Source organism: Xenopus laevis, chromosome 4S (genome assembly GCF_017654675.1).
Source record: "Xenopus laevis strain J_2021 chromosome 4S, Xenopus_laevis_v10.1, whole genome shotgun sequence".
Classification (NCBI taxonomy): Eukaryota; Metazoa; Chordata; class Amphibia; order Anura; family Pipidae; genus Xenopus; species Xenopus laevis.
In genome coordinates, this window is record NC_054378.1 from 57,820,380 (window position 1) to 57,843,638 (window position 23,259).

Consider the following 23,259-nt stretch of genomic DNA (forward strand, 5'->3'; position numbering starts at 1 on the left):
GCCTTAAAAAGACATAAGAATTAAAAAAATTAACTTTTAACTTGGATATAAGAAAAAAATAGCCACAAATAGTAAAGAGAGTATAATTTTAAAAAGGCATTATTTCTAGTGAACTATCTGGAAACAACTGAACTGTAAAATGGTTGGAAGGTGAAAAATCCTATAAAAGCACTATTGAAAAGGGTCATTATGGATACCTTAGACATTTTTAAATGTTGCTTCATTAAAACATTTGTATTTTTATTTTGAATACCCAGTTTTTTTGGGCCCATATTAAAATATCATTTTTATTTCCTTAGGATAAAAACAAACTGATGGATGCTCTGAAACACGCCTCTAACATGCTTGGTGAGCTGCGGACTTCAATGTTGTCTCCAAAGAGCTATTACGAGCTGTGTATCCTTTTCATCTCAGTGATGGTGATTTACTTGCAGGATATAGATAGTGAGCCTGCAGTTGCTGGCTGTGATTAGCTTTGCTGCTTTTTTTCTCAAATTGATAGCATTTATTTTTTTACTTCTATTGAAAATGTATGACACTATCATAGTGCTTTTGGGGTGAGTATTGCACCTAAAGAAATCTGTAGCCTGATTTCAATCGAATACAATTTTGAATACAAAGTGGTAATGTCCAGAGCTATAGAAAAGGGAGAGAGAGATTTTCTTTTTGTGTTCAAATATGCATTATAAGTAAACTCATGCACTTTTTTTGATGAGGTCCCAAGCAATTAAGTACTCCATGGACATACATTCTACAGGAGGCCTATCCTTTATATTGTGGAAGAAGTAAGGATACTGGTGAATAGTAGCAGCAAAACTGCATCTGCATCAAACACAGTAAATTAGGCACAGCATGTACAATATTTCTTTTTGGGATCATGTTGAAAACGTGCTCTGTTTAAAAGCTTTAAGAGCCTGTATAACTCAAATGTCTTAGTTACTTAGGATTTTTTTTCCCAGCAGCAGCCTTCTTCCTAGCCATGTTACAGCTACAGACTGGGGTGGAGTTTAGGTTGATGGCACATAAGGAAATGTGTTACTTGTTTAAATCTTTGTTACCATGTATGACAAATCTCCTGAAAATACCAACATCAGAGTCGCAACAAGCATAATAAGTTACATGCACCAATTAGCTTTTTTTTTTGAGAAATGCCTTCCTTTGCTGTCCCCTGTGTACCTTAACCTGGTGAACGGGATAGCTTTGCCAAACAAAGCAATCACGTCCATGTCCTTGCATAAAAAAAACCTTCTACACACAGGGGAAAAACACCTCTAGCTAAGCACAAAAGGGTTCTGAATATCTTTACAAACCTTGCAACATTTATAGGAATGACAAATTCTGAACACGGTTCTTGGGAAAAGTGCTAGCTGTTCTATGCTTTTTGTGTGAGTTGTGTTATTGTTCTTAACAGAGAGGTAATAAGACATGGCTATATCAGATGAGTTGCACTATTTAGAGGTGTATCTTACGGACGAGTTTGCAAAAGGAAGAAAAGTAGCTGATCTCTATGAGCTTGTACAATATGCTGGAAATATTATTCCCAGGCTGTAAGTACAGTTGTTTCTCATATTTTAGTTGCAGCTTGCGATTCACTGTTAGATACACAACAGGGTTGTTTTGCTTGCTGGAACACAAAGACCTTTTCGTTTGTTGGCAATTGCCTTTTAAGTGCCAGTACCTTGTTTTTTCGCCTCTATAGAAATGAACGTAGTAGGATGCCACAAACCAAAAGGCATGGGTTACAATTTGTATTATTTATTTCTGAACATAATATCTCAAGTAGTGATGTGTGGGCCGGGGTTGAAGAACATTGGGTTCAGGCCGACTTCCATAGAACATCCCCGGACTTTCTTCTGCCCCACTTCCGCCTCTGGAAACTGCTTTTATTATACTTTTGCAGGCCCACCTCATTTGTGATGTCACATCGGGGCAGGGAGGGTTTAGGTATATAAAGAGGGGTGCGCGCTGGGTTAGGGAAGGGTGTGGGTCGAGAAAAGACCCACACATCACTAATGTCAAGGTTTTTCAAGTGATTCCTAAAGCATTGTGATCCCAATAAATATTACTAACTGTAGCACAGTGCCATCTGATTTTGTATGTTGAGATACTAAGATTATGTATACAGATGAGTATTCTTTTCTTATTCATCTATTGTAGAAGTTACTCTTATACATGCACTTATTAGCCGTGTTAACTTAAAGTGCCCTTTAATTATTATTATTATTATAATTATTATCATCATATCAGAATAAATTGGGAATGAGCTTACTTTTTACTTTTGGTAATAATTAGTGTTTTAGTTAGAATTTGTAGATGCAAAGCATAATGTGTCTGATTGTGTTTTGTTTGTGACTTTTATCAGTTACTTGCTGATCACTGTTGGAGTGGTGTATGTCAAGTCTTTTTCCCAGTCAAGGAAGGACATTCTGAAAGATATGGTAGAGATGTGTCGTGGTGTGCAACATCCTTTAAGGGGACTCTTTCTCCGGAATTACCTTTTGCAATGCACCAGGAATATTTTGCCAGATGAAGGGGAGCAGACAGAGTAAGCAAACTTCTTTTCCTTGTTACGTGGCTTTTATTTTTTATACCTATTTAACGTTTTTTTTTTTTTTTTACAATGTTTTAAGGCAATGTTTAAATACTTTTCGGTGTAAGGCTTATGTCTCACATAGGGGCAGATTCACTAAGGGTCGAATTTCGAAGTTAAAAATACTTCGAAATTCGACCCTCGAATTGAAATCCTTCGACTTCGAATATCGAAGTCGAAGGATTTAGCGCTAATCCTGCGATCGATCGATCGAAGGATTTTTCGAATGATTCGAACGATTTTAATCCAACGATCGAAGGAAAATCCTTCGATCAAAAAAAGGTTAGCAAACCTATGGGGACCTTCCCCATAGGCTAACATTGACTTCGGTAGGTTTTATCTGCCGAAGTAGGGGGTCGAATTTTTTTTTAAAGGGAAAGTACTTCGACTATCGAATGGTCGAATAGTCGAACGATTTTTACTTAGATTCGTTCGATTTCGTTCGAATTCGAACGAATTTAACCAATTCGATGGTCGAAGTACCCAAAAAATACTTCGAAATTCGAATTTTTTTCATTCGAATCCTTCACTCGAAGTTAGTGAATCTGCCCCATAGTGTTCTTTTCACTTGTGTAATTTTGTATGAAGAAAACGGGACACTAGCAATTTCAGATTTTTGGCCAAATGATTTCACTTCATTTAGATGTTAAATTGATATGCAATTGCAATTTGTACTGGCTAGTTTTCTGTAATTTGAAAATAGGCAGTTTTCAATCTTTGCTTCATTATTACAATGAATCCATGCTTCCATATTTTTACTTATTTTGTTTAGCGTAATTATTCAAAGACCTAGATAAATGTACAGTGGGGTTGTTCACCTCTGAGTTATCTTTTAGTATGATGTAGAAAGTGATATTCTGAGAATTTGTAATTGGTTTTTAATTCTTTATTATTTGGGTGTTTTGAGTTATTTAGCTTTTTATTCAGCAGCTTCCCAGTTTGCCACTTTAGCAATCTGGTTGCTAGGGTCCAAATTACCCTAGCAACCACACATTGATTTGAATAAGAGACTGGAATATGAATAGTAGAGGGCCTGAATAGACAGATGATTAAGAAATGTAGCAAAATCAATAAATGTGCAGCCTTCAGTGACCCCCCATTTGATAGCTCAAATGAGTCAGAGGAAAAAGGCAGAGGCAATCGGAAAGCAGAGGCAATCCGAGTGCCATCCCAAAGGTGATTTACATTCTAGCCAACGGGAAGGCGTTTAGGGAAGATTAGTCGCCCGAAGAAGAGGCGATTTGTTGCTGGGCGACTAATCCCCCCCCAGTAGCCACATGTGCCACCACCCTTAGACTAGCAGCTGCCATATTAGCTTGGTGCAATATTGCTTCCTGTCTGAGTCTCTCCCTGCTCTCTCATAGCTCTGGGCTCAGATTACAACAGGGAGGGGTAGAAAGAGTGAGATAGAGGAGCAAACTGAACATGCTCAAGCCCTAGCCCTGGAGGTTTAAGATGAAAAAGGGAAGTCTGACAGAAGTCCACAATAAAAAGAAAGAAATGCTTTGTTCCTTTTGACAAAGGAGCACCATTACTTTGAGGGTTTATTGGTGTATTTATATAGACCTTTTTGGTAAAGCTTACTTAATTTTAGCCTTTCTTTTTCCCTTTCGGAAGAGGCTTTTATAGAGGGAGACAAAAAAAGTGCTTCTGTAGACAAGGCAAGGACATGTTGGCAGCAGGGATCCTATTGGCACCCTATCGCCAGTGAATAAGGGTTTATTTTTCCTTTAACTGCCAACAATAGAATGTATGTTGCTGACAAAAACATTACAGGACAACAGTACCATTGGGAAGCCAAGCGCTATTTTCTAGGTCTAAAAATTTTTTTAATGATGGGGTACAGTGATTTATCAGTTAAAACTGTATAATTCTTGCAATAATTTTACAAATTTACAGCGAGGAAGTAACCGGAGACATCAGCGACTCAATGGATTTTGTGTTACTGAATTTTGCGGAAATGAACAAGCTGTGGGTAAGAATGCAGCACCAAGGTCACAGTCGAGACAAAGAGAAGAGGGAACGAGAGAGACAGGAGCTTCGAATCTTGGTGGGAACAAACTTAGTGAGACTAAGCCAACTGGAAGGTGTAAACGTGGAAAGATACAAACAGGTGGGGTTCATTATTATCTTTGTGCATGTGAGTTCTATAATTTATGAATATATTTGTTCGGCCCTTAAAGGGGTGGTTCACCTTAAAGGTAACTTTTATTATGTTCTAAAACGGCCAATTCTAAGCAAATTTTCAATTGGTTTTCATTATTTATACTTTATAGTTTTAGGGCTATTCCACACGGGGAGATAGCCTTGCGTTTGCGGTCGCGGCGACAAAGCGCCGCGCCAGTCGCCGCGACCGGCGCAGGCGACAGTTTTGTATGGGCGCCTATGTAAAAACGCCTGTGCTAACCACACGAGGCGATGCGCTTTTCAACAGTCGCCTGAAAATGCCTCGCCAGGCTTTTTCAGGCGACTGTTGAAAAGCGCATCGCCTCGTGTGGTTAGCACAGGCGTTTTTACATAGGCGCCCATACAAAACTGTCGCCTGCACCGGTCGCGGCGACTGGCGCGGCGCTTTGTCGCCGCGACCGCAAACGCAGGGCTATCTCCCCGTGTGGACTAGCCCTTATAGTTATTTGCCTTTTTCTTTTGACTGTTTGCAGCTTTCAAATGGGCGTCGCGGACCCCTTCTAAAAAACAAATGCTCTGTAAGGCTACAAATGCATTGTTATTGTTACTTTTTATTACTGATCCTTCTATTCAGGCCTCTCCTACTCATATTCCAGTATCCTATTCAAATCAATGCATGGTTGCTAAGGTAATTTGGACCCTAGTTACCACATTGCTTAAGATTCAAATTGAAGAGCTGCTGAATAAAAAGCTAAATAACTCAAAAACCACAAATAATAAAACATTTAAACCAATTGCAAATTGACTCAGAATATCCCTCTCTACATCATACTAAAAGTTAATTTGAAGGTGAACCACCCCTTTAATATCTTGTATACATTCAGATGCTTATTATATATAGAGATTCTGTAACTCTTCTCAAAAAGAAATCTCCACTCAAACAGATGAAATAATTGTAAGCAAGTTTTGCTTTCAATTTTACCCAAACCGCACATCACTAGGGGTTACATATAATCTCAGTTCCCTTTGGTGTATTACTCCATTAACTCAATCAATGGTCACTATTTAACCACTTAATTAAAATCCACAGTTGGTGCTTATAAGTATAAAGTATTCCAATGTGAAAAGTCCAAGGGGGTTATTTATCAAAACTTGTTAAAAAAAACTCCCAACATGAATGCTCTTAATTTACTAAAAAAAATCCAAATGAAAAATGCATGTGCTGGGAAAAGTCACAACAAAAACGTGCAACAATTTGAATCATGCAACTTTTTCAAAATTGTAACTCGAAAATCAACTTTTTTGGATTGTCACACACAAAAGCCAATTTCAAATTGCCCAAAACATTTGAAGATCTTCCAATTGTAAAAAGCTATTGACTTCTACATGACTTCAGACAGGTTTTAGCCGGAGTATTTTTGGATTGGGATTTGTCCCATTTTGTCACAATGTAACCCCTGAAAAAGTTGCCATTTTCTTTCTTATATTGGTATATATGCATCACAGCCTTAATCTGCTTGTTGTTTCAGATTGTGCTGCCTGGAATATTAGAACAAATCGTAAACTGCAGAGATGCTCTTGCTCAAGAATACCTCATGGAGTGCATAATTCAGGTAATGTAACACTTGACTTTTTAAGTTTTTTTTTGGAGGGAGCTCCTTTGCCTCCTTTGTTTCAAAGAGGTTGTTAAAGGGATACTGTCATGGGGAAAATGAATCCGTTAATAGTGCTGCTCCAGCAGAATTCTGCACTGAAAGCCATTTCTCAAAAGAGCAAACAGATTTTTTTTATATTCAATTTTGAAATCCGACATGGGGCTAGACATATTGTCAATTTCCCAGCTGCCCCAAGTCATGTGACTTGTGCTCTGATAAACTTCAATCACTCTTTACTGCTGTACTGCAAGCTGGAGTGATATCACCCCCCTCCCTTTTTCCCCCCAGCAGCCAAACAAAAGAACAATGGGAAGGTAACCAGATAACAGCTCCCTAACACAAGATAACAGCTGCCTGGTAGATCTAAGAACAACACTCAATAGTAAAAACCCATGTCCCACTGAGACACATTCAGTTACATTGAGAAGGAAAAACAGCAGCCTGCCAGAAAGCATTTCTCTCCTAAAGTGCAGGCACAAGTCACATGACTGGGGGCAGCTGGAAAACTGACAAAATGTCTAGCCCCATGTCAGATTTCAAAATTGAATATAACAAAATCTGTTTGCTCTTTTGAGAAATGGATTTCAGTGCAGAATTCTGCTGGAGTAGCACTATTAACTGATGTGTTTTGAAAAAAACATGTTTTCCCATGACAGGATCCCTTTAAGATTTGGTTAGTGCTTGGTATCTCAAGAGACAGCTCCTCTGCATCTATGCCATACCAGGCCTTTTCACTGCAGAGTTTGTCTTGGATGTCCAAGTGTGTTCAGTCATTATGGGGACCTTGTTCCTTTTGTGTCCTTGTATTAAGAAAAACATTATTCATGTATAATTCCTTTGCACAGGTTTTTCCAGATGAATTTCACCTTCAGACTCTAAACCCTTTCCTTAGAGCTTGTGCTGAGGTCCACCAAAATGTGAATGTGAAGAATATCATTATTGCTTTAATTGACAGGTAAGACTTTTGCCCCTTTGTTTAAAGGCAAATCTACCTAGGTTCATTTAGGGCATTTGTACCCACAAAATGCTCTGTTCGCAAACATTCCCTACAGTCTTTGCTTCAATCAGGAAATTACACAGCATGGTGGTTAATACAGACCTATTAAACTATAACTCTCTTGCTTTGCATTCTGTATTGTAAGAGGTAACTGTTATGTTTGTGATTGATAACAAGAATTAAGTCTTTCCTTTCTATCTCACACGACTTAACTACCTCCTGAGATAAATGGAGGGAGGGATTAATAAGTAGCAATGTGCTCTGTGCAGAAGACATTTAGTTGTTAGGAAGGAAGTTTAAGGTAGCCATGTCATTTTCTCATTGTATTATAGATTTTGTGCTTTAAATCTTATGGGAATTAATAAAGGATCAAATGCTGGTGCTGAGGTATCTCTATTTTTATAAGCTAGAGGGGGTTTCTGTTTTGCTTTTTCTGTGCAAAAAGTTGGACCATTTAACTCTTCCCTTCACAGTGGCCGCATATGATTGGAAAGCCAGAATGTAAAATCTGTGCAGTTTACTTCGCACATGGCAATGTTCTTGCCAGTGCCATATACACTCTGTTGTTACACTCATTGTGCTTTTGCTATTTTCCTGTCTCCAAATGCAAAAAAAAAAATGTAAATATCTTTATTTTCTATATTTATTTGACAGGCTAGCTCTGTTTGCACATCGAGAAGATGGGCCCGGAATACCACCAGATATCAAGCTCTTTGATATTTTCTCTCAACAGGTGGCCACAGTCATACAGGTAAGAGTTATACTATTGCAGTAATGAGGTTATATTTCATTGGGGACACACTGTGATTCTGGACAGCAATAAATCTGAAACCACACGTGAATTATGTTTATCCTTTGAAAGTGTATTTTGACGAAAAATAACGGTTTGATTTCTTTTCCACTTTGCATTACAGTCCAGACAAGACATGCCTTCAGAAGATGTGGTTTCCTTACAAGTGTCTCTCATTAATCTTGCCATGAAATGCTATCCAGATCACGTTGATTATGTTGATAAAGTGCTTGAAACAACTGTGGAAATCTTTAACAAGCTCAACCTCGAACAGTAAGTATTGCATACAGATAGGCCTGTCTTAGAGTGACTTTTTAGTTTTTTTTCTACTTTGAATAAACTCCCAATTTTTCAAAAAAATCAGATTAGAAAAACCTCGATTAAATACAATCATGGAAAAAAACTTTAAAAAATCGAATCTTGTCAGTTTATAAGTATAAAAAAAACCCTCAAACTCGAAAAAACTCCCAATAAAAAAAAAAAAAGCTTGAATTTTGCCTTAGACAACCATCATTAACCTCTACATGAACTCGCCAGCTTTTAGATGTTGAGTTTTTTTGTGTTTAATAATGTTTTTGAAAATATAATTAAAATTTGTGAGTTTTTGTGCAAAAGAAAATTGAATCATGACAAAAATTCGAATTCAAACCTTGATAAATCGCCTTCATTGTGTCCATTTTAATTAAGAGTTGGATGGCGTGCTGTTGTTTTTCATTATTGAATTTACAGGCGTGAGAAAATTATATAGCAGCTCTTATTTATCTTTGTACAGGAATATGTAAGGAGAAATGCCTGAACATACAGTATTACCTGTGTCCTCATCTTTTGATCACTTTTTAAGGGAAAAGTGATAGAAATTCAGGCAAGAATGGTATTTTAACTCTTTAGGGCAGGATTCCACTGACTGTCGGATCGTGTTGGCTTGACACAAATGTCCGATGCAGATGCTGCGTCTGCATGAGACAGTCGTGTCGCATCAACAATGCGACACGATCCGACAATAGCATTACTTACCTTATTTCCGTCGCATCCGACTTGACCCCTGCGTTTTTGCGCATCGGATCGCCCCGGAATCGTCCGTGGATTCCTGCCCTTATATGTGTTTTTAGTTGCCACCTATAAAATATCTCCTTTTTTTTAGACGCTGCTTATGGTTAATAAATTGTGTAAAAGCAATGTATTATTAGTTCTGCTAACACTATTGTGATGTTCACTTCATGTGTTGTTTAGGCTATTCTAACCAGTCCAGCCATCTGTGTAAAGAAAAAGGACTACATATGTGTGTTTGCATCTAATGTATACGTGTGTGTGTGTATATAGTACCCGCTATTGTAAATATATAAAAATAACAAACTTTCCATACCCAATGTAAGCCTGAGCATACAGGGGTGCTTGAAAGTTTGTGAACCCTTTAAAAATATATTTTTATAAGAATGTGACCAAACATCATCTGATTTTCAAACAAGTCATAAAAGTAGATGAAGAAAACCTAGTTAAACAGATGAAACAAAAATGATTATATTTGATCGTGTATTTATTGGAATAAATGATCCAATAAACTATCTGCATATGGCAAAAGTAAGTGAATCCTTAGGATTATTATATAATTTGAAGGTGAAATCATTTACTTTTAGGACTTGTGAAATCAGATGAGGATTTAGGTCACATTAATATAAAAATATAGGAAATTGTAAGGAGTTCACAAACTTTCAAGCACCGCTGTACATACTTTGCCTCTCATAATAATATTTAGTTCTATGCCCTTAAAGCATGGACTTTATTGTAATGCACTGCTGCAAAGTACAGTATGTTTTATTTTTAGAGAGGTGAAGAAAAAGATGGCATCTGCGCAGCAAGCTGTGTGGTTTGATACTTTCAATGACCTAAACTTAGGAAGCCATAGCCAGAAACTTATAGACATCAGCATTTATATGCTTGGACATACATATTATTTGGTCGTAGGCTCTTCTTTGTACTTGTGTGTTTATATTGTGCTGTATTAAGAAGCACTAACTTTTTCTATATGCGTCGCTTTGACATAAACAGAACTACATACAAAATATTATTGCCATTTAACCTGACATGAATTACAGATGTTTAGCAGCGAAAGTCAGAAATCGCATGGATTTACATTTTATTACATTAATTTAGGTATTTTTTGATCAGAACCCAATGTGCCCCATAATTGCCTTTTAATTATTTAAAAGCATACTAGATCTAAACACAGTCAGACAAATGCTGCTTTCAGTACTTGTTGCTTTGGTAACCGTGATTTAATGAGCAATGGTTTTTAATTTTTTTTTTTATGTTCTATGTTATGTTGTGCTGGGTTTGCAGATGAAAATAAGGTTTTTCTTTATTGTGTAATTGAAATAAAATCAGCGCAATAGGCTAATAGAGACATTTTTTAAAGTAATATAATGTGATACTGAAATCCCACAAACTAAATTGGAATGCACTTTTTGACTTTCACTGAAGACGTTTGGGTACAATTTTATCAGAATTTTATACTTGACTGGCAGAACCACAGCAAAATCTCAAGACTAAGAAAAGTGTAAGACATTTCCCAGCATGTGTTTGGTCCTACTGTCAAGAAGGTCTGAACTCTCAAGTGTTCTTATGTGTTATGGAGGATGAATATTTTATGGCTTGTGCTTGTGCGGGCTTTAGAAAGCAAGCCTCTGGCAGTTTGATTGAACTACTGAAGAGAGCGCTTAATCAAAGGAAAGCCAATTCAGATGGGCAAGTTTTCTTTGACTTTGAAGATCTTGCTTGCTAGTTGACTAATGAACATCAGTAAACTATATGCTGCTAGAAATTGCTGTCGCACACTTATGTTATGTTGCTGTATATAAAATAGAAAATCATTGCTTCACCTTATTGTTACTGGACTGAAAGCATTTCTTTGTGAGTGTATATATACATATTTACCTTTTTTATGTAGTGCTTCTCTTTTGTTTCCCCTTAAATAGTTAATATGTTGCTAATATTCTCTTTGTATTCGTCGATACTACAATCTACACAGAATTTTATGCTGGTATGGCAGCTTCCATAAATATATGGATTGGTTATGGTCTGCAGAAGGGATAATAAATACAGGTATGGGCTCCATTGTCCAGAAACCTGTTATCCAGAAAGTTTCGAATTACAGAAAGGCTGTCTCCCTTAGACTCCATTATAATCAAATAATCCAAATTTTTAAAAATGATTTCCTTTTTCTCTGTAATAATAAAACAGTACTTTGTAATTGATCCTAAATAAGATATAATGAATCCTTATTGGAAGCAACACCAGCCTATTAGGTTCATTCTCTAGTATTCTTAAGGTATGAAGATCAAAATAACGGAAAGACCTATTACCTGGAAAACCCCCGGTCCCGAGCATCCTGAATAATAGGTCCCATACCTGTAATGGCAAACACCTTTGATTTTTTTTAATGGATCTATATTAACACTGAAGATATTTGGTCCAAAAAAATAAAAAATGGGAATCACAATTATTACACTTTCTTATTAAGCCACAGACTGTGCAAATTTTAGCTTTGGCATGTATGGTAGTACCCTGTAGTAGACTGATCAAAGCTAAAAAGCATATTTACTAAAGGGTGAACGTTTAAATTATGGCATATTCTCAACAAAAATGGACTTTCCCCATAACATTGCCAATTTACTAAAAGATGAGTAAGAAAAGTTTTGATGAAACAAAGGGAAACTTTATTTAAAACTTCCAGAAACATAAACAAGATAAGTAAGACCTCTCCCCCTATTTAGTTTGAGTAGTGCCCAAGCTGCCGCTGTATATTTCGAAGGTGGTGAGAATCGTATTGTTCTTCCATCTTTGCTGCTGACTGAAATCCTGCAGAATAAACCTTGCATATAATTATCATTTCAAATCAAGAAGCGGTTACGCTCATAAAAGCAATGCAAGACTCTTGAACTGGATTAGGGAGGGGCAGAATAGAAGAGCATTGTGCTGGAAGACACATGTACGTCTTAGGTGAAATTGCTGGACTTTAATTGACGGTGTTCATGTAAGGAATGATTAATTTTAAAATTTACAAACAGTTGCTACATGTTTGATCAAACTTCAGTGTCCTGTATGTAAAGACTGACCTTATGCTTTTGTATTTGCAGTATCGCCACAAGCAGCGCTGTTTCCAAGGAACTTACCAGACTTTTAAAAATACCTGTTGATACTTACAACAACCTCCTAACTGTGCTCAAGCTGAAACACTTCCACCCTCTCTTTGAATATTTTGACTATGAGTCTAGGAAGAGCATGAGTTGCTATGTTCTTAGCAATGCACTGGAATATAATACAGAGGTTGGCTCTCAAGAGCAGGTAAGTGCCCACTTTCACTATTCTATGTAAACCTGTGACTGATTCATACACTGAATTCCATTTTAAGTTTGCACGGCGAAACTGTTGATTTCTTATCATTAGCTGTACGTTATTTTAAGCAATTCTTAATTGTGTAGAAAATTTTTAGCTATACTTACACTATATGGCCAAGGTATCTAGACCCATTTAAGACAAAAAAATCCAGACACTTCATATAAAAATAGCTGTCATCATTTGGAAAACTTAGAAGCTTATTTATGAAAACACAACTAAAACTCACAAAATTTAAAACCACGATTGTGATTGAATTTATTAAAAGATCCAATTATTTAAAATAAGAACGAATCAAAGCATTGAACGATCTGAAAAAAGCAAAACTTTTCCGTTCTGATTGGTTTAAAAATGTTTCAAAAGGATAATCACTCTTCCAATTGACTTTTACAGCATCTTGACAAATTTTACTTGGCTAAGTTTGCCATGAAAGGCTTTTGTGGTATTTTCACTTGAATTTGTAGAGCTTTTTAGAGCGCTTTTTGTGTGTGGGCCGACCATTCAGCCTGACATTCTTTGAACCATTAACATCATTTAACTCATTTAAACAAGGAATAACGTAGCCGTGGCAGTTATATTTGGGCACGTTAGTGAAATGATCTGCCACTTGGTCTATACTACTGCTGCCTGTGTGCTGAAGGTGTTAGAAGGTGATATTGTAAACACCTTCAGCAAACAGGCAGCAGTATAGACCAAGTGGCAGATCATTTCACTAATGTGTCCAAATATTACTGCTACGGCTAAGCAATTCCTGATCGCACTGTGCTGGCGGGCAGCATTATAATTAATTTCCAGACAGAGGCTGCTTGCGGGTATAAATTTGAAAATGGGTCGGACTTTGGACATGCCTGTCCTAAGGGAAATTCCCTCTACCAATCAGTGATTTAATTTTGACTGTGGCTTAGCCTTATGGATCCTAATTTCACTCTCTGCATGCAAACTGATATATTTTGGACAATTACAAATTTTCTAAAATTTAAAAAGAGCTCCAGGATCAGACGCAAGTTTGTTTTAAATTTTTTTTCTTTTACCTTTCCCTTTTTAGAGAAAGGCTTGACAGGTTTTATGTAAACCAGTCACACTTTTAATATTGATTATATATTGTCTTATCCCACCCTCTCTCACCCTCTCCTACTTTAAATACATGAGTACCATCGCTCATCCACCCTACCCACCACTCTCCAGATAAAAGAAACAAAAAAAAGTTGGTTCATGATTTGTTTTATTGCTTACAAGGTAAGCATTGCAAAGCACTGCAGCACACAGTTAATTTATGATTTCTGTTTAGGTGGATGCTATCATGAACCTGGTGTCGACGCTTATACAGGATCAGCCTGATCAGCCTGCAGAGGAACCAGATCCAGAGGACTTTGCAGATGAGCAGAGTCTTGTAGGCAGATTTATTCAGCTGTTACGATCAGATGATCCTGACCAGCAGTACTTGGTATGAAACAATGCATTTTTTTAAGGTGTTGCAACAAATGATAGTATTATCATATTATAATCTGTGTCTTTATCAAGGAAATTGTGAGCACAGGTCAAAGATACCATTCACATTTCCCCCCCAACAAATTTGTGACAATACTTCTTTAACTCTAATTAGTGCAGACATTTGTAATACTAATGCTAGTGGTGTTGTATATGTTAGGCATGTCTGCTAGAAAATCCTGCTGTGATAAGTAATAACCTGACTAAATGGGACATTTTCCTTCTCAGATCCCCAACCACCATGTTTTTACAATCTTGTGGTGAATAAAAAAAGTAGTTAAGTAAAATAAAACATAATTATTTTTGTTCTCTGTGGAAAGTAATGATTAATGTGACTCCTGAGGTGACTTGTTTTACCTCCAAGCTAGAATAGAGGTACAGTTGTTGGAGTCAAAGTAACAGAAGACCTGTACTTTCAGGGAAAAGATTAAGGTTGGAGACTGAGACAAAAAGAAATCTCACAGGTTACCTATAAGTGATCTTCTAGTCACAATACTTGATCACAAGTTCTTCCATAGTGATCCTCTAATCCAGGGGTCCCCAACCTTTTTTAGTCGTGAGCCACATTTAAATGTAAAAGAGAGTTGGGGAGCAACACAAGCATGAAAAAGTCCATGGGGATGTCAAATAAGGGCTGTTATTGGCTGTTTGGTAGGCTCTTTATGGACTGACCGTTTACAGGATGCTCGGTTTGACAGTGTACCAGGTTTTATGCACCAAAACATGTCTCCATGCCTGGAATTCAAAAATAAGTACCTGCTTAGAGGCCACTGAGAGCAACATCTATGGGGTTGGTGAGCAACATGTTACTCGGGAGCTACTGGTTGGGGACCACTGCTCTAATCCAATGTAATCGTTGTACACCAAAAAGGCATTTATTGTTCCTTTACAGCTGTACACTGAGAATCTTTGTTACATGTTTCCCTACAGGAAATATAGGGATACTAAAACAGTTTAATATTATGTTAGAGAATTGCACAAGTAAATTTAGAAACTATAGGAAAATGGATAACACTAATATTAGAGTGTGAACAAAGTTGTGTAAGTGCAACACAAAGCAATTCCGTTAATGAAATGAGGAAGTGTAATGTCATTTACAAGTATAAAATTATACAGATAAATACAAGAAATTAACTAAGAACAAAACATTAAAAACAATGGGTACTCTCCCATACATCAACATATACAGTTGTGCGTGAAAGTTTGTGAACCCTTTAAATTTTTCTATATTTTTATATGAATGTGGCCTTAAACATAATCTATTTTTTCAAACAAGTCCTAAAGGTAGTGAAGAAAACCGATTAAATAGTTGAACCGATTAAACAAAAATTATGATCTTTGGTCATGTATTTATTGAAAAAAATTATCCAATAACATCTGTGGCAAAAGTAAGTGAATCGTGCTCTTAGTATTTGGTGTGACCCCCCCCCCCTTGTGCAGCAATAACTGAGATAATGTTTACTGTGATGTAGAGAATTATATTCTGAAAAAATTTGCATTGGTTTTAAATTTTTTATCATTTAAGGTTTTTGAGTTATTTAGCTTTTTGTTCAGCAGCTCTTCAATTTGCATTTTAAGCAATCTGGTTGCTAGGGTCCAAACTATCATAGCAAACATGCATTGATTTGAATATGAGACTAGAATATGAATAGAAGTGGACCTGAACAGAAAGATGAGTAATAAAAATTAGCAATAACAATGCATTTGTAGCCTTACAGAGCATTTGTTTTTAGATGGGTCAGCAATGCCCATTTGAAATCTGGAGAGAGTTGGTCAAAAAGGCAAATAATTATAAAACTATGAAAAATAAATAATAAAAACCAGTTGAAAAGTTGCTTAGAATTAGCCATTCTATAACATACTTAAAGTTAACTTAAAGGTGAACCACCCCGTTAAGATCTATGTTATAATGCAATCACCAGTGGCAGACATTTTTTTTTTTGGCCCATGCAAAAACTGTGAGTTTCCAACCAGGTAAATAACATCCGTGACAAAGAAGGTATTGGCCATTTCTATACTGAGAACCCACTGCCTTAACCAGTAATTCATTTGTAGAAGCTTTGGGAAATGAGCCAAAAGAAAATTATCAGGCGTAAAGTTCTTAATTTTTCTCTTTGATAACTCCATAGATAAATTAAAAATAATTGTATACAGTGATTTCTGGGAAAGGATTTGGTTAGTAGCATTTATTCAGAGAATTTCTTCTGTCTCCCTGTGCTATTTATTTATTTATTTTTATGTTTGCCTAAACCAACTGACAGTAGAGAACATTATTCCACTGTTATGCAGCTGCTTGAATGCTGTTGACAGACTGAAAGGCCTGGGAAATTACCGTAAGCAGTCGTTCTTTGCTACTTACAATTGAGTGGTTTCTGCTCCCTCCACAGACCATTTTGAGATAAGAAAGATCAGATGCAGGTAAAGAAACATGGGGGCAGAATAGGCAACGCTGAAAATAAACTTCTCACACTCATAGGGCTAATGGTCATTATTATCTTAAAGTACATGTATAGGTAATCACTGCTGTTTCCTTCACTTGTTGTGCTCAAAGGATGAGTATAGGGGTAATAGCACACAGTGGGGCTTAGTTATAAACACTGGGCAAATTTGCTCCTGGGCAGTAACCCATGGCAACCAATTACATTATTTCTTTCAGTGTTCAACCTGCTGCTGAAAAAAGCTAATCACTGATTGGTTGGTGTGGGTTATTGCCCAGGTGCAAATTTGCCCAGTGTTTATAAATGAGCCCCAGTACTTTTTGTGACCACATACAATCTCCTCTAGCCCTGGCAACAAAATGACCCAAAATACTTTTCCATTGCCATTAATATCAATCATTTAAATTGTGTAACCACTGTAAAATGCAGAACAAGGAAGTTTCTGGCAGTTATGAGACTGAGATTCTACTGGTACTAGAAAGGTATTCTCAGTTGTTTTTTCCTCCTGCACTTAAGGAGATAGAGCCTCACCATAGCTCTTACTTGCTCAGTTGTGTATATGCAGTAAACAGAGAGAGAGTCACCTAATACAGGTATGGGACCTGTTATCCAGAATGCTCGGTACCTGGGGTTTTCCGGATAGCGGATCTTTCTGTAATTTGGATCTTCATACCTTAAGTCTGCTTTTAAATCATGAAAACATTACATAAACCCAACAGACTGGTTTTGCTTCCAATAAGGATTAATTCGTTTGGATCAAGTACAATTTACTATGTTGTTACATAGAGAAAGGAAATCATTTTTAAAAATTTTAATTATTTGGATAAAATGGAGTCTATGGGAGACTGCCTCAAAGCTTTCTGGATAACCAGTTTCCGGTTAACACATCCCATACCTGTACAGCATTAATTTAGCAGTCATGTCCACCTCAACTGTAACCTTAAATGTTATTGGCAGTGAAACAAGAATGCCATGATGGTCATTACATTTAATAAGTGTTTCTTTATTTGAGTACAACTTTCCTATCCGCACAGAAAATCCCTGGTTTATCATATTTGCTTTGCAGGGTTATAGAACAGAAAAACATTTAAACCAGTAAAGTACAACTTTACAGCAGTCCCCAGTCTATTTGTTCATAACGATACTAATCATCATTTCCCTCATGGTACTCCTTAAACTCTTATCACTAACAGCTGGGTTTTCTTATTCCTTTAACATCGGAGTAAACAGACCCCCTCAATTCTTTCCTTTAAATTGTCTTCAGTCAACTTAAAAATTCACATAAATCAATGTAGTCCAGGTTTGATTCAGTTAGGAGCCCCAAAGGATGACTTTGCTTTTGTTTTTAAGATGAAAGTGATTGCTTGTATTCATTAACTGCTTTTAAATCTGTTCATGATAATTTACCCCTTAACGGAGCCTAATATGTCCTGCAGATTGTCTAAGTAATGGAGATATTTATTCCCTCTATTATTATTTTCCACTTCTGGCATCTGCCAAGAGCCAGATAAATATGTTTTTCTGATCCTCAGCATCTGTGTTCTGTTTCTCCATTCAAGCCACTCCAGTGTTTGAAGGTAGATTTGATATCTCAGTTGGCTTGTCTGTTAATCTGATATTCGCCAATTACCAACTGTTTTAAATATAAATTTTAATTTAATATTATAACGGCTCTCCTCGCTAGAGACTGGCCGATAGACTAAAAGGGAGGAAAGAGAGAGAACATTGATGCGTAAAAAAACAGCGGCATAATACACCACACATTGCCAGGCTTCATTGTATAAAAAAAGGTGTAAAATTTTTATGCGTTTTTTTCTGAGTGACTTCCTCCCAAAGTAATGTAAAATATTAGTGTTAACTCTGCCATTAGCACGGTGTAAAATTACACACACCTTGATAAATTTGCCCTTTATTTTGCACTGTTTTTTTCAGCGAATTTTAGTTTTACACAGCATAATGAATATGCCTCTAAATGTTACCCGAGTAGCATCATGAGAGTGTGCAGGTCATTCTTGTATTGCATTTGTAATGTAAGAAAAATATGTGCTGATACCAAGTATATGTGAGTTTTTAGGCTCTCTTTGTTTTTATTGTGTATTGTACTAGGCATAATAAAGTAAAGAAGATGTTGGAATGGTGAGTGAGACTGGGCATGAAATTTAGTGAGCAAGGAGATTGAATGATTCAAGCAGGTGTTGCTTATGTTTAATCTCCCATTAGAATTACTGTGCAAAATAAAAAAATGTTTATAATATGGCTATTATGTTAGACATCCAGTCACTCCAGCCTTTATACATTAAATTTTTGACAAACTATATTAGAAACATTTTTTATTTTGCACAGCCTCTCTATTTACCCAGTTTTTATTTTCACACTGAACTGTTCCTTTAAGTGTGATTATGGAATCATTTACAAATGAATTTATAAGTAATTCATTAATAAAGTGCTAGTAGTGCATAAAGGGCCAAACGTATCATTAGCAGTTCACAATCCACTGATGTGTCAAAAAGACCCAATCAAAACATAACATTTAATGGCTCAATTAAAAATTAGAGGGGAATTCACAAATTTAAAATCATTTAAAAAATTTGATGTATATCGATCTGGTTTCAGTGTTTCAGAGAGTACAGCATATGTATATTGTTATTATGCTGATCCCACCTAGGTCTAGTATCAGACCTCTATGCCTGTTGTGGGGAACAGGAGAATATATATCCGGGTAGTAATTATGCTGATTAATAGCGTAATTAAGAATGACGGACAGACCATTCAATGGTAACACTTCCCTTAGTGATTATTCATTAATCCAGTATGGTGTGCATGGAAGGATTATCTACCACTTTGTCCTCTCTGAGGCACCTAAATGAATAGTGGCCTATTCCCTGTCACTTGTTCTGCTGCAACACCAAGTATTGGAAAATGAGCAAATGCCCGAACATCTAGTCTGCATTTAACAGGAATATCCTTCCATACAGATCTGTCCGTCATTACCTGTATCTCACAGAAAAGTTCCCCCCATGTTGATCGTTCTGCTTTTGTAAGCAACGGTCACTTGAAGTTCCTAAACCTGACTGTTTTGCCAACATAAGTTTTTCTCAAATGATATACTGTCTCCTGCAGTAGGAAGAGCAACAAGAATATTAGTCCATTTGTCCAGCTTAATTCTCTAAAGAATTGTAAAACTTACTTCGTAATCTCAGTAATTTTTGCATTATGCCAGCTGTCTGGTGTGCCCTGTTTGAAAAGTTGAGGGGAAACTATTGGGAGTTTTTATCCTTCGTGAGCAAGTCTTATTCAGAATGTTTACATTTAGTAGGCATTTTTGTGAACATTAATGGTGTTATCTCCTTTCATTTTTAGATTCTAAACACAGCTCGGAAACATTTTGGAGCTGGTGGGAATCAGCGAATACGATTCACATTGCCACCGTTAGTTTTTGCTGCCTATAAGCTTGCATTCCGATACAAGGAAAATTCCAAAGTGGTAGGTAACTTTGATTCTACCTGCGATATCATGGCTTGAATAATCTCCTACTGGCTTGCTTTGTAATAAAGCAATGTGTGTGATCTACTGTGTTTCTATAAACAAGTGTATGTTTGTCTGCTGATCTGATCCATGCTCCATTTCTGTTCCTGTTAAAGTAGTATGCCATCCATGGATAAGTGAATTTAGGGAGACTGCCATTTTTAAATTGGTATGCATTGGTGTGCATTGTTCATACATATAATCCCCCCCCCCTGCATTGTTCACACCTGTACATAGTTACATAGTTAAATTGGGTTGAAAAAAGACAAAGTCCATCAAGTTCAACCCCTCCAAATGAAAACCCAGCATCCATACACACACCCCTCCCTACTTTTAATTACAATTCTATATACCCATACCTATACTAACTATAGAGCTTAGTATCACAATAGCCTTTGATATTATGTCTGTCCAAAAAATCATCCAAACCATTCTTAAAGGCATTAACTGAATCAGCCATCACAACATCACCCGGCAGTGCATTCCACAACCTCACTGTCCTGACTGTGAAGAACCACCTACGTTGCTTCAAATGAAAGTTCTTTTCTTCTAGTCTAAAGGGGTGGCCTCTGGTACGGTGATCCACTTTATGGGTAAAAAGGTCCCCTGCCATTTGTCTATAATGTCCTCTAATGTACTTGTAAAGTGTAATCATGTCCCCTCGCAAGCGCCTTTTTTCCAGAGAAAACAACCCCAACCTTGACAGTCTACCCTCATAATTTAAGTCTTCCGTCCCTCTAACCAATTTAGTTGCACGTCTCTGCACTCTCTCCAGCTCATTTATATCCCTCTTAAGGACTGGAGTCCAAAACTGCACTGCATACTCCAGATGAGGCCTTACCAGGGACCTATAAAGAGGCATAATTATGTTTTCATCCCTTGAGTTAATGCCCTTTTTTTATGCAAGACAGAACTTTATTTGCTTTAGTAGCCACAGAATGACACTGCCCAGTATTAGACAACGTGTTATATACAAAGACCCCTAGATCCTTCTCATTTAAGGAAACTCCCAACACACTGCCATTTAGTGTATAACTTGCATTTATATTATTTTTGCCAAAGTGCATAACCTGTAGCACCTCTATTGTTCACACCTGTAAACCCTGTACTGTTCACACCTCAGACCCAGACTGAAAATTCCCATAATGTTCACCTGTACACTTCACTGTATGTTGTACAGTATGCTCTGTCCGCCTTAGATTGTTTCCCTGTCTCTTTCTCTATTCTGCCTTCCCTATGCTCCCTGGGTGTGCCATACTCTGCTTGCCCTATGCTCCATGTGTTTGCCATACTCTGCCTGACCTATGCTCCCGGTGTGCCATTCTCTGCTTTCTCTACTCTGTATCCTGTGGGAGGTGAGCCTGGTAGGGGTTTGTTCTGGGGTTTGTTAACATTTGGAAATTGTTGTTAGGGGCCCCTAAGGTGTTTAATCATGTGGCGGGGGTGTTTCTGTGTTATCCACAGGGGAGGAAGCACCATATGGATTAAAGGGTATGTTTATGATATATTTAAAGGGATTTTGTGATGATTTTTATGATGTAGTTTTTATTTCTAAATCACACTGTTTACACTGCAAATAATTCACTCTACAATATACAATTTCATTCCTGAACCAGCAAGTGTATTTATTTAGTTGTAATAGTGTGTTCGCAGCCATCTCAGGTCAGTTTGCCTGGTCATGTGCTTTCAGAAAAAGCCAGCACTTTAGGATCGAACTGCTTTCTGGCAGGATGTTGTTTCTCCTACTCAATGTAACTGAATGTGCCGCAGCGGGACCTGGATTTTACTATTGAGTGCTGTTCTTAGATCTACCAGGCAGCTGTTAACTTGTGTTAGGGAGCTGTTATCTGGTTACCTTCCCATTGTTCTGTTGTTTGGCTGCTGGGGAGGGAGGGGGTTTTATCACTCCAACTTGCAGTACAGCAGTAAAGAGTGTCTGAAGTTTATCAGAGCACAAGTCACATGACTGGGGCAGCTGGGAAACTAACAATATGTCTAGCCCCATGTCAGATTTCAAAATAAAATAAAAAAATCTGTTTGCTCTTTTGAGAAACTGATTTCAGTGCAGAATTCTGCTGGTGCAGTTCTATTAACTGATGCGTTTCCCTATGAAAGTATCCCTTTAAGGGTATGACTTAAATTTTCCATGCAGTGAGCACCAACCATTTGTTTTTTTTTTTGTGTGTTACCACCATTAATGTGGACATGGACTTAAAAGTTCTTGCGATAACATGGTTGTGGTTTAAAGGGGCGTGCTCAACACTGGCTTCCATTATCGGCCCTCCACCACTTAGGCTAGATAAATTCCATATATATATCCGGTACCACAGAAGTTGGACAGCACTGCTTGTCTTTTCCTACAGGTCCCTCGGAAAAGGTTTCCTCTCTGTTGCAATCTAATTGGTCAGTGATATGTACAGGTTTTCAATTAATATGTACCTAATATATATCTTCAAAAGTGACTACTGTTCTTATTTAAATTATTGAAAGTGTGTATTTAAGCCAAGTTAAACACTGTATACAAGTTACAGTAGGATATAGGAATTGCTTGTTTACAAATTAATTTTTAAACCAAATTAATGTTTTGATTTTTTTTATGACCCTAGGATGACAAATGGGAGAAAAAGTGTCAAAAGATCTTCTCCTTTGCACATCAGACAATCAGTGCATTGATTAAAGCTGAACTGGCTGAGTTGCCCCTTAGACTTTTCCTCCAGGGTGCATTGGCAGCTGGCGAAATTGGATTTGAAAACCACGAGACAGTGGCCTATGAATTTATGTCTCAGGTAAGGACTAAACCGCTAACAATTTATCTCTTTGTCACTTTGACAGTGACCTTGACATTCTGTTTTTTCAATTATACAACATTGCAGAGAGAAAATTGCTCCCACATAGAGCAAGACTTTCTCTTTATTTCTGAGTTTTATTCATGGCTCATGCCAAAGGCATCGTGAAATCTCCTTTTATAGGAACAAGCTAATGAGATAACCGTTTCCTTGCTGCAGTAGGAGCTACTCAAGGAGAAACAAAGGAATAGTTAGAATAACAGACTCGGTTGCTAATTGCAAAGATGATAGACAGCGTTTCTTTGTCTTTTTATATTTATTTTTGTTAAAAAAAAAAACAAAAAAACAACTTTGAGGGAAGGGTATTTTGCATTAAAAAACATAAGTTTCACTTCTTTACTTCTGAAAGTACGTGATTGAAAAATATTCAGACTCGCTTTTGAATGGTATGAACATGACATGAAACATGGA

General features: G+C 37.0%; 1 protein-coding gene across 1 annotated transcript in view; it reads left to right on the top strand.

Annotated features, from left to right (window-relative positions):
* Positions 1–23,259, top strand: part of vps35.S (VPS35 retromer complex component S homeolog) — a 38,934-nt gene that overhangs the window by 10,202 nt on the left and 5,473 nt on the right. Inside the window, 12 exon segments of the mRNA NM_001096512.1 lie at positions 300–396; positions 1,424–1,547; positions 2,363–2,545; positions 4,490–4,703; positions 6,247–6,330; positions 7,218–7,327; positions 8,024–8,120; positions 8,284–8,432; positions 12,293–12,500; positions 13,840–13,995; positions 19,838–19,960; positions 22,609–22,788. Of these exon segments, the coding sequence (NP_001089981.1) occupies positions 300–396; positions 1,424–1,547; positions 2,363–2,545; positions 4,490–4,703; positions 6,247–6,330; positions 7,218–7,327; positions 8,024–8,120; positions 8,284–8,432; positions 12,293–12,500; positions 13,840–13,995; positions 19,838–19,960; positions 22,609–22,788 (1,725 nt within the window).